We start from the raw sequence: 16,901 nt of genomic DNA, 5'->3' as shown, positions 1-16,901 counted from the left end.
GTTATTAACTGTTTTTCATAACAAAAAAATCATAAAAATTGTGCAAAAGCAACTATTTTCAATATAAGTGTTTTAGTATAAGCAGTAGGAGAGCAGTGATGTGTGAACTGAATTTGGTGAAAGTACAGTGTGTTACAGTAACGTTATTAATGTTTTCATAATAAAAAAAATAAAAAAAATTGTGCAAAAGCAACTATTTTTAAAACCAACATTGTAGTATAAGCAGCACGAGAGCAGTGATGTGTGAACTGAATTTGGTGACACTACAGTGTGTTACTGTGAAGTTATTGAGTATTTTATTAGTAACCTTTTTCGCGTTTCGCACTTTGCAGACGGTCCCTTAGGACTTGTCTCTCAGACGCCAGCGCATTGAGATCAACGTATTTTGTACAGAGCGGAGGAAAGCTTGTTTTCAGGCAAACTCGCTTGTAGCTCGTTTACTACATCACTACGAGTAAAAAGAGGCATAATTCGTGTACCAAAAACGTTTTGCTCGCGAGTTATTGATCCGGAAAAGTCGAATCTGTGAATATCTTGCCAGTTTTACCGAACTCGTAGTTTCAGGACAACTCGATGCTTTGAGTGCCCAACACCCCCCTCTCTTGCTCTCCCTCTCTCCCCTTTCCACTTCCCCTGCTTCCTTCCTTTCTTACTGGCTGCTTCTGAACAGCTCAGAGTCTGTCTGTGATTTAGGTGATACAGATAGAGCAGCTGTGTGTACCGACTACCGACTAAAAGATCTAAAAGAGGGGGGAAGAGCAGTTGCGGTTTTCCAGCCACACCCGCTCCCACTGATTTTGCCGTTCGCAAACACAGTTGTCCAACCACCCATACAAAAAACAAACACACAAAACTCTGCCTGACTTATAATCTTTCACTGTCTATTCTCATTCTCTGTTCTAGTTTTTATTTTAGTCATTTATCATCTATAGCAACTGGATGAAACGGGCAAAGATAGCCTCATTTATTTGCACTGTAATCTTAAAATCTGTCTAGTTTGTACTAATGGTGCGAATATAAAATGAACTGTAACACTATTGACACTGTAACTGAAGGGTTATAGGAAATACATATTTAAAATGATGAGTAAATACATGTAAATACAAATGATGAGTGATGTACGAAAAACCTGTGTGTCTGACACTTTTCCTTAGTCTTAGTAATTTATCTCAACTCTCCCCTGCCATCATCTACTTCAGATTTTTCCCAGAGTACACCCCTGTAGTGGTGTCAACATATCCTACATAAAAACAGAGACTTTGAAGCCTGCGGCTGAGCTTACTTTTACCAAATCCAGAGTATTACAGTATCAAAACCCCCTTTCTTCTACTCTCTCCATCCTTCCTCTCTTACTTTGACTGTGCTTTATATAGCAGACTGATGTAAGGCCTAATAATGTTCTAGTTCATAAAATACTGTGCCTAATTAAAGTCATAAGAACCTCAGATTCATTAAATGACAATGTGCAAAACTCGAATGTCTTTCATAACACGCCATTACTGGCCCCAGAAAAAAAAAGTCTAAAAAAATAAATAAATAAATAAACAAAACAGCAGAGGATGTGAAAGGTCATGTAAAAAATGCCTCAGAGACAGCAATCTCTGAGAAACATGAGGAGACAGAAGTGTAATCATGAAGGACGTTTCCAACAGTTAAACGTCACCCTTGCATCCATTTCCTGTTTTTACTCAACTCTGAATCCATAACAACTTCCTGTGGCTGCGTCTCTTGGCCTTCCCTTATGAGGACTGGGATGTGGAAGACTAGTGTGATCTCACTGCTTGTCCCTTGTGAATGATGGGAAATACTCAAGCATTTGAAAAATGTCCTATCAGGCTATCACGTGTTTACCTTTCGAGTAAACATTAGTAAACTATAGTTTATACAAGATATATAGCATCTAACAACATATTGTTTAATATAAGATGTCAATGTTATATCATTATTTTAAATATTTTTTTTTTCTCTATTCTTTAGATATAAAGAAGTATATTACATTCAGATTTAAAAAAAAAAAAAAAGAAAGAAAAATAGCATGTTGATCCTATGCACTCATCAAAACAACTGACATTTGGCTTTATTTCAAAGCATGTTGTCATTACACATGAATACGCCTGAGGCAAGGAAGTTTCCGATGCCTTATGGAGAGCTGAAAATGACTGTAATTTTAGTCCTTAGGGGTCATGTATTGTGACCTCTTTGTTCATCCAGAGTCTTAAATCTCACTTGGTGACATCAGAGGTCTCCTTTAAAGGAGTGAATGAGTGGAGTGGAGAGTGGAGAGCTGTATTTGGCAAAAAAAAAAAAAAAAAAGCACAAACAATAAGGAGAGAATTATGATCTTCAAGCTGACAGCTGACAGCATGGAACATGAGAGTAAATATAGGTTGTTTTCATACTTGGTCCCAAATCAGAACCAACAGGAGTAGAAGTACAACTAGGGAGAAGTTACAATATTTTAAGTTGAATCATGTCAGTCTATCTTGTGTATTTCTACCTCTATTAGTGTCGTAAAATAGTATTGTAAACAATGACTGTTTCCAAAAAGTTTCCCAAAACACTCCAAAGGTTGGTCAGGGAAACAGAAAAATGAAATTGAAATTTTTAAATAAATTCAACTTGAATGAAATCTATGTATATTAATTAAATCTATTTAAATTAAACATAATAAATCTGTATTTTATTTCATTATTTTGTCCATGTGGCCAAGCACACACACATAGATTTGCTTATCTGAATGGGGAATTATATTGACTCATAGTTTTTATATACAGCTAGTATATATGCTATAACCTAACCATTACCAACACCCAAATCTTTACAGATTTTATTTACTTTTTTTTTTTACAGTAAAATCTTCATTTCGGGGGGTTTTGTCAGGTTTAGGTCACTTCTGGGAAATTTCTTCCTGGAAATATGGCACAAACACACTCTAGAAATGTTCCTAGTAGCTGAGTATTATTGCACCATCTTGTGGTAGAAAGCGGTAGTGAGGCTCCACTAGCCAAAGCATTCCATGAATACAGATTTACTCTCATTCTTTTGTCCTTGAAATATTTCAGGCAGCACATAAAGATTTCAAAGCGTGTGTCTCGTGAGAATGTTGTGCTTTAGACGTGAGTTCAGCCTCTTCTCACACACAACAGAGAGAGACGTAAAGCAAGGTCAGAGGAGACAAAGCACAGACCTACTACAGAAGTTGATATAATCCTTTCAATCATATTAACGGCTGTAAACAAGTTTGATAACCTGCTATGGGAAAGTAATGCAAAAGAAGATATTTTGAACAATGTTCGATGCTGTTTGGACACCGTTGACTTTCTTTGTATAGACAGAAACAACTGACTTTTTTTTTATTACATATTGCTCAGAAGAAAGTCAGAGGTTTAGAACAGCGTGAAAAAATTATGACAAATTTCATTTTTGGGTGAACGATCAATTTGGTTGTGAGCTTCCTGATGTCTTTAAAATTACTTTGTGAGGAAAATCCATTGCGACAGGATGCCAGGTTAACCTCAAGCCAACAGATTAAATATATTGAACACTGAAAAACAATTAACCTACTTTTCTATCTGAAATCAAGTCTCTGAAGCCAAGACATTGGACAAGGCGACATTCTGGTGTTTTTATAAAGAAACTGTCTGAAAGACACCATTATCCCTTCCGCTAATCCATAATACTCTTGTCCTGCTCCAGCTTAGTGTCTTTGTAAGCAGCACATTCATCTTTTACAACACAAATTACAGTCAGCTGCTAATGTCTGTTTATTATAGTGCAGTCACTGTTTAGTCTGTATTTGTGTAAGGGATGAGAACAGTCGGCTTATTTCGCAACTTTTTCACACACACATTTACATGTGCACACAAGCATGCAAATGCACACACACATAAATTATCGATGCATATACACATATGGATACACTCACAAGCTCTTACACTGTGCTTAAATATTACAGATCTTGTTCTGTGTTGGTTCTGTGTGGAATTAATGTGTAATGGATCCATTTTCCCCACATACTAAAATAAAGACATATACCAATTCATTTACACACAAGAAATCAGTCAAACTTTAAGTTGAAGTGTGAACTTGCTTCTAGCTACAATTGGTCAGACAAATGTGATAGCCAGCCATGTCCCAAACTCTTGCCACTGGTGTAGTCACTGTACAGGATGCTATTTTAAAAGTTTCAACACCTTTTGGGGAAATTAATCTATGAAGGACTTACTCAATAAACCTGGCATTGTATATAATTAATAAGTCGCTTAGTATGAAAGTGTTTGCTAAATATGAAAGTCGGTTTCACACAGGATAAAGAAATATTATCTTACAATTCTGACATTTTTCAAGCAATTCTTAGAAGAAAAAATGTTTTAATCATGAGACAAAGACTCAATCTGGAAACAAAAAAAAAGAAACATTTGCGAGATATAAACTGAGAATTCTGACTTTCATTCATTCAATTCTTGTTTTACATCAGGCAATTCTGGCTCTTTTTCTTGCAGTTTTGAGTTGAGTTGACTTGAACTGCAAGTTTATATATTTATAAAAGTCAGAATTGTGAGACACAAATTTCGAATTGCAAGAAAAAAACTCTGAGATAAGAGTTTTTTTAACATTGAAAAATACACACTGCACCTTTAAATGTCAGCTAGCACGGTGAGCAGTTATGTCAACAGCAAACTATAGTCATCATCTTTGTGTATTTTCACCTCTTGACCCCTTGCAGGAGACAGGAAGAACAAACCTACATGAAACTTGTAGTGCACTAGAGACAACCGCAAAGACCTCAAAACATAAACAAGCGCATACACACACTTAAACTCTCCTTCGCTCTTTTTCAGCAGAAACCTTTCCAAATAAACAAGAGTCCTTCTCATCTTTCCATATTTTGAGGGTAATGACAAAAGTGTGTTCTTGGTTCAGATAAAAACACTGGGTACATTAAGTTAAGTCTGGCTTCGATCAGAGAGGACTAGAAAGAGAAGTGTTTACCCAGAGACTCTTTTCAAAAGCTTGCTAAAGTTCAGAGGACACTGGCAGAGTTGAGCTCACAGGAAATGTAGGACACCAAAAAAAATCAATCATCACTGTGATGTCCTATAATGGATCAGACATGCTCCATGTAAACAAACTTTATCGGTTTCCTTTATACAAGGTTTATCTGTATCCAAAGTTTGAAGAGGGCTGGTACCTGCAATTATTTTTGTGTACAAAGTTGTCAGTACTCTTATCGATACCTGTTTTACAAGAAAGTCTGCCTCGTTGGTCTAACTAGACAAAAGATTGTTAGTCTCGGAAACCAGGTTTGATAATACGCATTATTTTGACCAATAATCGTCCATTCAGATATGAGCTTTAACTATATTTAACATGCACTTCAGTTGTTCTACTGAATGAAACCAAATGCATTCAGAGTCGTTATTTGATTATTTCCCTTATTGTGCCTGAAAATAATATATAATAATATATAATTATATTACGAATAGCTCTTAATTTATGAATTTTATATATATATATATATATATATATATATATATATATATATATATATATATATATATATATATATATATATATATATTAAATAGTTTACAAATAAAAAATAGTATTTTTAAATATTTGTTTTAAAATAGTTTTAAGATGTATTTTTTTATATATTTTAAGAAATATATATTTTTTATAAAAAAAAGTTTCTAAATGATAATTGCTTATATATGTAATAACAGTAAATAAATAATTAATAAATAAATAAAAGCTTAATCAACAGAGTCAATAAATTCAAATAATCATACATAATTTAGTTTTTTGCCAATAAGAAAAAATAGGAGTGACTGATTTAAAAGAAAGTGGAGACAGGCAGTAATACACTGGCTTTTTTAGTCAAACCAGTTTGGCATTGGTCCCAAGACAATAAAGCGCAATCAAAAACAGACGAACAGAGAGGCACAGGAAGAGACAGTGTGTATAAAGGGAGAGAGAGAGACAGAGAAAGACAGGAAGGGAGGGACATATTGTGTTTTGTGTAGGTGTGTTTATATGTGAACAGCCTCATATATACGCGAGCAGTAATCTCATATTTCCATGCCTGCATCCCCAGACTCCCAGGAGATAGTGAAATACCACCTATAACATCATATCCGTCCTCTCGCCACTGAACTTTCAACAGCACAAAGACAAACAAAACTATTGTTTTTCCTGTCAGTTCCCTTAGTGAAAATGCTGACAAATTATTATTATGCTGGAATATTCCATGTGATAAAAGCAATTGGCATACTTGGGATTTTTGTCCATAAAAGTCCAGAACAAGTTGACAACACTAAGAGGTGAACATTTATCAGCTTGTGTCACCTGCCCTACAGGGCTTCACTGTGCTGTGTGACAAATCCTGACGGCTCACCTTGGAAGCAAGCCGTCGTTCGGGACAGCTGGGATGCTGACAAAAGATGCCGGTTTTCTCCTCCTGTGTAGGCTTCTCACCTGAAACAAAACACAAACAGAGGTTAAAGATCAACCCTGTGTGGGAGGGAATTATCCGTGAGATCAAGTTGTAGTCCAGACTGGTTAAATCAGATTAGTGAAATTTCATGGATATAAAAGGTCAACTGTATGCTGTCAATGTTATAGCGATGTATGAGGCACAGACATACAGTAAGTAATTTATTTCCAAACCAAGCCGCTTTCTTTTGGTCAACAACACCAAGAATCTGCATAGGGTTGCTGAACAATGGTAAATGTGATTGCTATGGGTTCCCTTTGGAATTTCCTATGGCTTTTTTAAATGGTGATTTAGGATTTATGACTGAAATAAGGTCTACTGCAACATTACTTGGAGACACTTACATTTTGCTTAAAACATTAATTACACACAATCCTCAAACATGAATTTGAGCAAACTGCTATAAATTAGGAATTTATTGAGGGAAAAGTCATAGTTAATAGTAAATAACTGTTTCCTATTCTAAAGTGTTACAGAGAAAACTTTAAAATGCTAATGCTCTTCCTAGCTTCAGGGCCACCAACTGAACAGCTCTATACGGAAGTATCCAGGAGTAATATAAAGCAGATAAATATGATTAAGACATTTCATAAAAGGGAACCATGGAGAGACGCTTGTGAAAATGGCAAGCCTGTGGGGGATATGTCCTTCGGCATGAGCCAAAAGACATAACAGCAATATGGGACTCAAAAGATGAGGCAGCTGGAGGATATGTGAGGATATGTGCTGGAGAGATTGATTGAAAAAAAATGACTCAAACAAAAACCAAGAGCCACAAACAAGAGCTAGTGATAAGTAGGATAATGATATGGTAAGCAACTCAAACATGACATCCCGTCATTCAGCCATGCTAAGTCCATAAAGACAATTAACTAAGTATCAGGGTACCAGGGATCGATGATTAAAAATTACAATAAATATTAAAGTTTTAGAGAGGGATTGACTAAAAACTGAAGAATTGATAGTAACACAAAAAGGGAAAAGAAAGAGGAAAAGGAGAGGAAAACAGACAGAATGAAAAAAGTTGGCAGAAATCTGAGATTTCCAGACATTACAAGATTGCTGGCAGACTGGCTGATTTTCCTTTCAGTGATGGCAGTGATATTCCACTTACCTAGAAACCCACAAGTTTTAATGTGAAAAAAGTGCATGATTTTTTCATCGATTTCACCCCTCCTTCTCCTTTCTAACAATGCTGCCACTTCAATACCGAAGTCAACAGAAGCCATTGATGTTTACAGAGTACAGAAAACCACATTGGAAAGAGAGACCAAATCAAATCTTTGAATATATTATATAGAGCAGACATTAGGAATTACTGAGAAACATTGCTATACAGGCTGATTTATTACAAAATTCTATGCTACAGTGATGGTACCATGGAACACTGATTCAAGGTTTCATTCCTTTATTCCCTCTGAACCATCATGAACAAATGTCATTTGCACCATATATTAAGTCATCATTTAAGTGATGAAAAGGTTTTTTAAACATTTTGTTTCATTTGGAAAAGTTTTATCATGGGGAAATTTGGGTCGTGGTGGAAATGTTGCCACAGTGATGATGTGTAACAATTTATACGTTTGGGTCTAGGATAAGTGAAAAGCAATATCAACAATGCATTAAAGGCATTAAAGCAAAAATAAACTGACGAAGGCTTGGAAAGAAAGAAAAAAAAATCTGTCCCCCTAGGACATAAAAGTGTCAGAGGTTAGTGAAGCACCCATATACAGTGGTTGTGTGGATGTTTTCTGTGTTCATACATCATGATATTTACAAGGTACACAGTGCCTACCTCATCAAGGCACTGCAAGTTTTCTAACATCCTGAAAGCAGAACATCACCACATAGCCCAAGCCAGACTCTAGATATTATCCTCAACACTGCTCACATTCCATCTCCATACTCGCCTCCATCTCTCCATGAAGAATATTCCATTTCTCCTTCTTTAGTCAGAGAGGCAAAGGGCACCTACTAAGAAATCCTCTATGTAAGGAATGTGCAGAATGCCAGGATCTGTTTTTCATGGCCCTCTGTTTACCCAGTTGTTTGCCGAAGTTCCTGAGGAGTGTTAAGCACACCTACTGTCTCAAGTGCAAGAACGGATATATTTTATTTAATACTCGTTTCCTTTGCTTTCCTTTGTTTCATTTTTGGAGGAACAGCAAGCTGATGCCATGGATGCAGGTATTTGATTTGGATGGTCTGAGGATGTCAAAACATGACTGGGAGAGGAGCTGTCACTGATTCTTTATTCCTGGATAACTAATCCTCTTGTGTTTTGGGCTTACAGTAAATGAGATTAGGTGATAGAGCGTGACATAGCAACATTGGCTCAACCGATGCTGTGTGTTTGGGGAGGCCCAATCTGCTTATGTAATGGCCACTGAGTTTCTGAAACCTATTTGAAACAGTCATTTTAACAATAAATGACACACTTCAGTTCATTACACAACTGATATGTGTGTTTTTTTAAGCTTTAAAAGAAATCTGAAGATTTAGGCAATAAGAAAAGACAATTTGTTTGACTACAAAGACTGGAAGAGGAACAGAGTTAGTGATTAGACAGACAAAATTCTTCCAGAAGCAAAGGTCATTCTTAGTGGGTCCTAATTAGGGCATTAGCACATAAATCAAACAGTAAGGGTAGAATGGAAAAGCTTAAACTCATTCTCTCTGTCTATACTTAGGTGTCACAGTGGTCTCTAAAACCGTCTGACTTCTTAGTGGAGAACAAACATGTGGTTTTCCACACAAAGGCAAAAAATAAAAAATAAAGAAAAGGAGACACTTTCTTAAACTAGATTTGAATATAAAAGTTCAATTTCTCCCAAATAATAAAATTCTATCATTATTTATTCACCCTTATGTCTGGCAAAACATGTATGGGTTACTTTCTTTCCCATGGAACACAAAAGGAGTTATTTATAGCAGAATGTCATTTGTTGTCGCTACTTTCCCACACAACGAAAGTATATAGTGACTACTGATCTTCTAGGAAAGATTTTCTGCAAGTTATTAAAGTTTTAGCCAATTCCGCACACAAAAGTTTCACATAACTTCAGAAGATCTTAAACTTTATGTAATATCTTCAAAAAATACAAACAAAATACATTTAAAACAATTTGTCAGTTTATCTTTCATGGTAAAAACTAATGATACAACCTAACTGTCTCACACTATTTGCCATACAATAAAGATCTCTTACCACAAGACTTCTGGGTAATGTCCATGAGGGAGGTCCAGGTGTACCTCTCCACCCCCAGCTCATTCTGTGTACATGGCAGAGTTTCCAGCTCATAAGACCCATGTCGCCGCCAATAGAACATTGTGCTTTACAATCCAAGCGCAACCAATAAATCTAACACCGCATCTCACTTGTGAAGATCAAATTTATGTTCTTCACACCTTGAACCAAACATCAATGTTTTAAATATTAATGCTCTTCAAGTTTACCCATATTACAGAATTTACAAAAACTTGCGTGAGTTGTCTTATGGAGAGAAGTTCTCAGAATACTGGATTTCTCTAAAGTTTCAAGGCAGGGTGCTTTGGACTTTGTGAGCCAGTATGCGAAGGGGGGAAAAGAGGGGGGGCTTGACCCACACAGCACGCCAGACAAGCAATGCATTCATCCACATGTGAAGTGCATGCTGGGATGTGAGGGAGACTTGGACCTGCGACTTTTCAGAATGGCAAGAGATACAAAGCTGCCTTTTGAGATTACCACCTACTTGTTGCCCACAAACGCCATGCATCTCAAAGTTACAGTATCATCATAGAGCAATGATGCAGAAATCATACGGTTTACAGACACTCAAGACACAGTAAGGAATATAGAAAGAGTATTGCAGGACAAAATACTTTATAAAGGCTTATAGAGTTGAAAGTGAGAAAGGGTTAAGATAAAGATTAAGAGAATAGCTGCAAGAGTTTGTGAATGCCCTCAAGAACCCCCACAATTTCGAATTTTGCTCTTACAAATTAGAGAGTAGCATGCGAGAGTCTTAGCAGTCGGGATCCAACATTTCCAGCCATATGGTAGTGATTTGGAGCAGTGTGACGTGCAGGGGTTAGTTTTAATGAACAGGCTTCCAGTGGCAGTCAAGCCAATACACCGCAGTCTCAGACTCTGTCAGCTTAATCATTCTCTGAGACATGTACAAACAACAAAGCTCTTTTGATCTTCACCTAGACATTTCTCTCTGCGAGCTGGTGTTCGACTTTTATATTTATGGCTTATTTTATCTGGCTATTACATTAAATAATTACAGTTGAACTTAATCGCTGCAAACTAGCGCGGTTTTGTTTCTGCTGTACAGTGTGTTTCTCTGTAGGTATTGTTTGACTATTTAAATCGTTTGTCTGGTGTATTGTTGGTCACTCTTGATTCTTAGAATGCAAAAGAGTTTAAATGAAGAATAAGACTGTCATTAAATTTAAACAATTTGAATTAATTAATCAAATGAATCATATATATAATCTGATAAAAAATATATGTGTGTGTGTGTGTGTGTGTGTGTGTGTGTTTACCAGAATTAAAAAAACTTTTGGTCTAAATACATATACTTTCCATTAATTCATGAATGCACTGTCCATCTGCATTAATACCATGAGTGGGAGATTTTAAGGTTGTTCTGCGATAAATTTGATCTTTTAAAAACTTTTTAGGCCTGTCATAGATAAATAATGATGATATTAAAACCACCAGTAGGTGGCAACAAGCCCCTGTTTTGAGTAATGATTTATTGAATTGAATTGTCATTTTCAATACTATTTAGGGCAGATAGTCTGGATAGTATGCACATTGGGATGCAGGGAAGGTTTCCATCTGAATGGACGGATAGTTAAATCACTGGCTCACTTGATTCATTATTGTCAAGGAACTATACACCGTGTTACTATGCACTGTTGTATAAAATTAATAACACATTTGTGCATGCGCACGTAGGCCTAGAAAGGTATACATTGCTTGTGCAATAAATATAAAAACATAAAAACTCATACATGGGTATTTTTTCTTTAATTGAATTATGAGGTTATTTTTACCTGTATTCTAATAGGCTTCATCATGCAATGAATGCTTTTGGACTTTGATGTCAGCTCTCTTATCATCACTCAATCCCTCACAGTTACACATACTGTGCAGCACAATAATTTTATGTAAGGGGAATGTTTTTTAATTTTAATGAAGGAAAAATCATACCTTTTCTGTTGTCTTCTTTTTAAGGAAATTCAAAAGTTGCGCTTTAACCAATTTGCGTGAAAAATGACGAAAACTTGCTTCCACTTGTATGCAGCTTGTTACAGAACCGAGTTCTGATTGGCCAATCGCCGTTATTCGTGAAATATCTTAAGTAAATCATTTTAACATTTCATTTGCATGGTAAGTTTTACATAAAACACGTTACTAACCCAGGTGCAGATGCTTTTTTATAATTCTTTTCAACCAGGGGGATGCCATCTTCCCTCAATTCGAGCCCTGACCACACCCAACTTTTGTTTGCAGCATTGCATTTGGCTGTTATAATAATAATGCTATCTTCAGCTCATGATACTCAGCATGAAAAGCATATGTTACCACCAGCATGTTGGCCACACATGAAAGAGCACTGCATGGTGTGACAGCTACAACAGTCAATTATAATAACTAGGGTAATCCTCTGATCTGTGATTCTCCTGAGACTGTTTATCTTTGTTTAAAACACTAGCATTAGGACAGTCATGCACATGGTGTAGAGGCCATTTGAGCTGAAACTAGTAATGGGCTTGGTTTGGAGGGTAGATGGCAAATTAGTCAGGCAAGTGACAGTTCTGAAATAGACAAGACAAGTTCCATGCAGCAGTTCCTATTCAAAATCAGGTAAACAAGTCTATTTTACTGGTGTTGTTCATCACAAAAAATAAAAAGCTTAAACAGTATGTGATATTAAAGAAATACCACTCAATAGCTTCAATGATAATAAATTGTGAACATCATTAAAGCCCCATTTGTAAGTTTGAAGTTTGAATTTAATAACTATGTCCCTGGACCTCACAGAGAGAACATAATTTCCTTCAGTTGGAAGAGTTACATTGTTTCCACTGTCAAACTATAGTATATATATAAATATTTCAAAATATTTATATTTGCTAAAAAGAATATAAAATAACGATCTTGTGGCCGATCCTGCTACTATATATATATATATATATATATATATATATATATATATATATATATATATATGATTATATATGATTATATAATTATATAATTATATAAATATAATTAAATATTATTAATTATTATATTATTAATTATTAATATATATTAAATAGTTTCTATAGTGAGAGAGTGCATGTAAATAAATACAAAATTTAAATGGGAATAAAACATTTCATGCAATCACTGAAAGGAAATCTATAGAAAGGAACCTTTAGACAGGACAAAAATTAATAAAATTTTTAATATTTAATAATATTAATACTGACCGTATAATTAGGCACCATTTGGAATCACTTCCCATTTTCGATAAAATCAGCTGGTCTAAATATTATCTGGATAAATAGCTTATATCGGGTTAATTCAATTCAAATTCAAATTCAAAAAAGCTTTATTGTCTATCCCCACAGGGGTAGAAAATTGTCTTTAGACAAGAGGCTCAACAAACAATATACAACTATCAATACACAGCTAACAACAATACAATACAACAGACAACCACATAATTTAAGATAACCCCCTCCCCTATTTCCTATTTAAAATGTCAATGGCCGTCGGGATAAAAGACTTCTTATATTTGGCCTTTTTCGCCAAAGGTACTTTAAATCGTCTACCAGATGGAAGTAAATCAAATGAGCTGTGCAGAGGATGGGCAGAGTCTGTCACAATAGCAGATGCTTTCCTTTTTACTGCCACAATATAAAGATCAGACAGGGTTACTTGTTTCTCACCAATAATTTTACCAGCTATGTTTATAATCCTTAGAAGTCTATTTTTGCATTTAACAGAAAGAGAGTTATACCAGGATACAATGTTGAAAGTAAGCACAGATTCGATAAGGGATTTATACACCACAATCAGAATATCTTTTTCCACATTAAAGCTCCTCAATTTCCTCAATTAAGCCTAGACGTTGATATGCTTTCTTAAAGACACTTTCTGAGTGCTTGTCAAATTTAAACTGGGAGTCAATTTCTGTACCCAGATATTTAAAAGATCCCACCTGCTCAACTTCCTCTCCATTAATTATCAAGGGTTTAAAAAATGTGCGTGCATTAATTACCCCGGCGCACATTTCTTTGGTTTTGTCAATATTAAGCTGGAGAAAACTCTCCTTTGTCCAGGCCATAATAGAGTTGACAAAATCAAAATAAATGTCCAGTGATTGGGTATCTCTCATACATCCCACCAATGCCATATCACCTGCATATTTTATCAGCATCAAATTCTCATTATTACAGGTAATCTCATTTGTATAGATAGAAAAAAGTATCGGGTATGTGGAAGACCAGATTTTAAAACTACATTCTCTGACTTTTTACCATTTACTATCAAGTGTTGGGGACGGTCCCGTAAAAAATTGTTAATCCATAAAATGAAGGTTTGATGCACAAGCTCCTCTAAACGCCTCAAAAGTGTAATGTTATCAAAGTCTTTCCATTTCTTATTGCATCGCAATTGCAACATATTTTTAAACATACACACACATATTTTTTCTAACTTTTCCACGATTTTCCAAACTAAATGCAATCTCTATAAGCAGAGCTGCTGACTCTCGATAAAGAGTTAATCATATTTCCTAATGATAAGCCAGTAGAGAGGTAATCTATCTACATGTCACAACATAAATACAATTTAGCTCATATCTAATTGTGATGAATGAGAAAAGCTGAGATCAAGAGTGGAAGAAAATATGGATTTATATAACCTAAACAAAAACAAAAAAGAATTAATTCTGTTCAGGCAGACAAACATACTGTAATAACGAGTTAAACTGAATCTAGGCTATTTTCAGTTATCAAACAGTCAGTGTCTTGTCATTTAAGGGTCAGATGTCCTACTGAAATTACTCAGACATGACACCCTTTATGATGCTTCTATGATGATTTTGCAGCATCTTTAAAGTTTGACATCTTCTAGCATTCATTCTCAATGAACGGAAAAGAGAAACTGGGACATCCAGCAAAATATGATGACACAGGGTTGAGAAAATGAAGGCAGAATTCATGATGAACTATCCCTTTAAGACGTCCCCAAAACTTATAGCTTCAACTTTTACCTTAGTTGTCATCATTGCCACAAAGGAAGCACAATATAAAGGTAGTACTTTTTTATTTATTTAATTGCAGCCGGTAACGCGTAAAACAAAATTCCACTTACTTAATCGCAAACGAAGCCCAAGCCAGCTCTTGGGTGGCGATCCGTATCGATGCATTATGTGCTGTTAACCATGTGGCTTAATTTCCAAGTTCTGCGTGTTCATGTATTTGTTGTTCTCAGTGATGAGACGTCCGACCATACCGTCAGCTGAGTATCAGCTGGAGAGCAGACATGGGCTCAGACGCGCTGTTGGCAGTCCTCCAAAAACAAAGCGTCAGGCAATTCACTTGAACTCATTTTGATATCGTTGACATGTATATTTCATGTATAATCTGTAATTGTTCCTATAATATAACGCAAAACTATTTAGTTTCTTTAAAATATCTTATCTGTACGCTTGACTGACGTCCTAAGCGCTTCACCTTGCGTGCGCTGCAGAGACACATAAAGGGCCTGGTGACAGTCGTTGACGCACTAAGTTTTTGTCTCCTTTCTGGCCTCAAGGTTTACTGAAACTTATTGAATTGCGTTGTAAGAACATGGTATATCCTCTTTCAAAGCCAACATGACATATTTTGAGTACACACAGCTTTGTGTCATGCAACAAAAAAAAAAAAAAAACAACAGACATGCTATTCCACACACACACACACACACACACACACACACATACAATGTTGTGTTCTCCGTGTCCTATATATTACAACCAGCAACTTCATTGTGTTTCACCTGCTTTAGACATGCAGGCATTTTCCCAACCTGCCCTACCCATCCTCACTCGTTTTACATGACAATCTGACGTTTTCCATCTTCATTAGTTACCTGTCTTTATTTAATAGTCCTGTCTAATAGAACCATAAAGACAAAAAAAACAGTATAATACCTTTTTTATACTTTTTTTTTTGTCTTCATGGTTCTGTTATTAGTAACAGAAAGGCATTTGCTACTTTCTCATATACCATCAACATTCAGCAAATATGCTTATATATAATTGAAAGTCTTCAAAAATCTGGTTAATATTTAATAATGTTTTTTTTTTTTTTTTTTTTTTTTTTTTTTTAAGATGAATGGTCTAAAAGTAACATCACCACCCATGTTTGAGCATGCTAACTTTTTATTTTCCATTTGTAGTGTTAAAAATTACATTAAGGATACACTGCTTATGTGATTTGTTTACATGCATAATAATTAGCTGTTAAATATATTTTAAATTCTCAACATTAATCACACACAGGCATACCTTGGTTGGTCTCTATTCCAAAGGTGACCCAAGTGAGTTAAAATAATGGATGCACTCTCTTCCCAGCCTTCCCCCATTTCTTTTAATCTCTTAAGCAAACCTGTTCCTTGCTTGCCAAGCCAGCCATATGTGGAGTATTAACCCTCTTCAGATCCTTCTCCCCCCGTCTCCCCTACATTAAACACCTTGTGCAGAAACCACAGTTACTTAGACAGCCTGCAAAACAGACAATACTGCCTCAATGTTCTGTGCTAATACTCACCATCACAAGTTTGGTATTTGGGCTCTTTATAGCCATTCCTGACACAGTGCAACTGAAAAAAAAAAAAGATCCTATTCTGTCTCTGATGTGCAATAAAAGAGCAAAAAAACACTAAATCATGATGCTATCCATCACATTTTAGATTTATCTGTCCCTGTTATAGACAATGAATCATAAGTATGGAATGTGAACATGTTGAAGGTGTCTGGACCTTTAAGGTGGACGACGTTCCTGACTGGTGAGTTGCCAGGATTGGTGCCCTGAGCTGGAAAGCTGAACTTCAGATCTGGATGATCTATACCTGGGTTGTTTTGGATCAGATCCCATCAACTTTTAAAGCCTTGCTCTTATCAGGTGTGACCAATTCCTAATCTATTGAGGTTGACAACAAATATTCTTCTATAAACTCGGTCTTTCAGGCATTTTAGGGGAGGGTAAATCGGTTGTTTGCTTGGTCTAAACCCTTATCCCACACCTGACCATGGTCTATAATTTAAAACAGATAACCTCATCTTTGATAAAATGTGCATGCAAATATACACAGGCTGTTCCTTCTGCCAAAACATGATTGTATGATCTCACCCTTGTTCAGAGTAAT

The 16,901-nt window shown here is 35.7% G+C and overlaps 1 protein-coding gene across 3 annotated transcripts in view; it reads right to left on the bottom strand.

The window, feature by feature from the left end:
- The window catches only part of LOC128022335 (pleckstrin homology domain-containing family G member 5-like), a 57,399-nt gene extending 42,468 nt beyond the window's left edge, over positions 1-14,931 (bottom strand). The window contains exons 1-2 of one of the 3 annotated variants that reach the window (XM_052609754.1): positions 14,862-14,931; positions 6,398-6,477 (exon numbers count right to left, since the gene is read on the bottom strand). In XM_052609754.1, coding sequence (XP_052465714.1) covers positions 6,398-6,477; positions 14,862-14,916 — 135 coding nt within the window. In that variant the 5' untranslated portion in view covers positions 14,917-14,931. Of the gene's footprint in view, positions 1-6,397; positions 6,478-9,704; positions 10,321-14,861 lie in introns of those variants that run through there. The other 2 variants (XM_052609753.1, XM_052609756.1) reach the window with 2 other exon arrangements.
- Positions 14,932-16,901: the final 1,970 nt, after the last annotated feature.

This window comes from Carassius gibelio, chromosome A11, assembly GCF_023724105.1.
Source record: "Carassius gibelio isolate Cgi1373 ecotype wild population from Czech Republic chromosome A11, carGib1.2-hapl.c, whole genome shotgun sequence".
In the NCBI taxonomy this organism is placed as follows: domain Eukaryota; kingdom Metazoa; phylum Chordata; class Actinopteri; order Cypriniformes; family Cyprinidae; genus Carassius; species Carassius gibelio.
The sequence above is the reverse complement of the archived record's forward strand: the minus strand, read 5'-3'. Positions and strand labels throughout refer to the sequence as shown.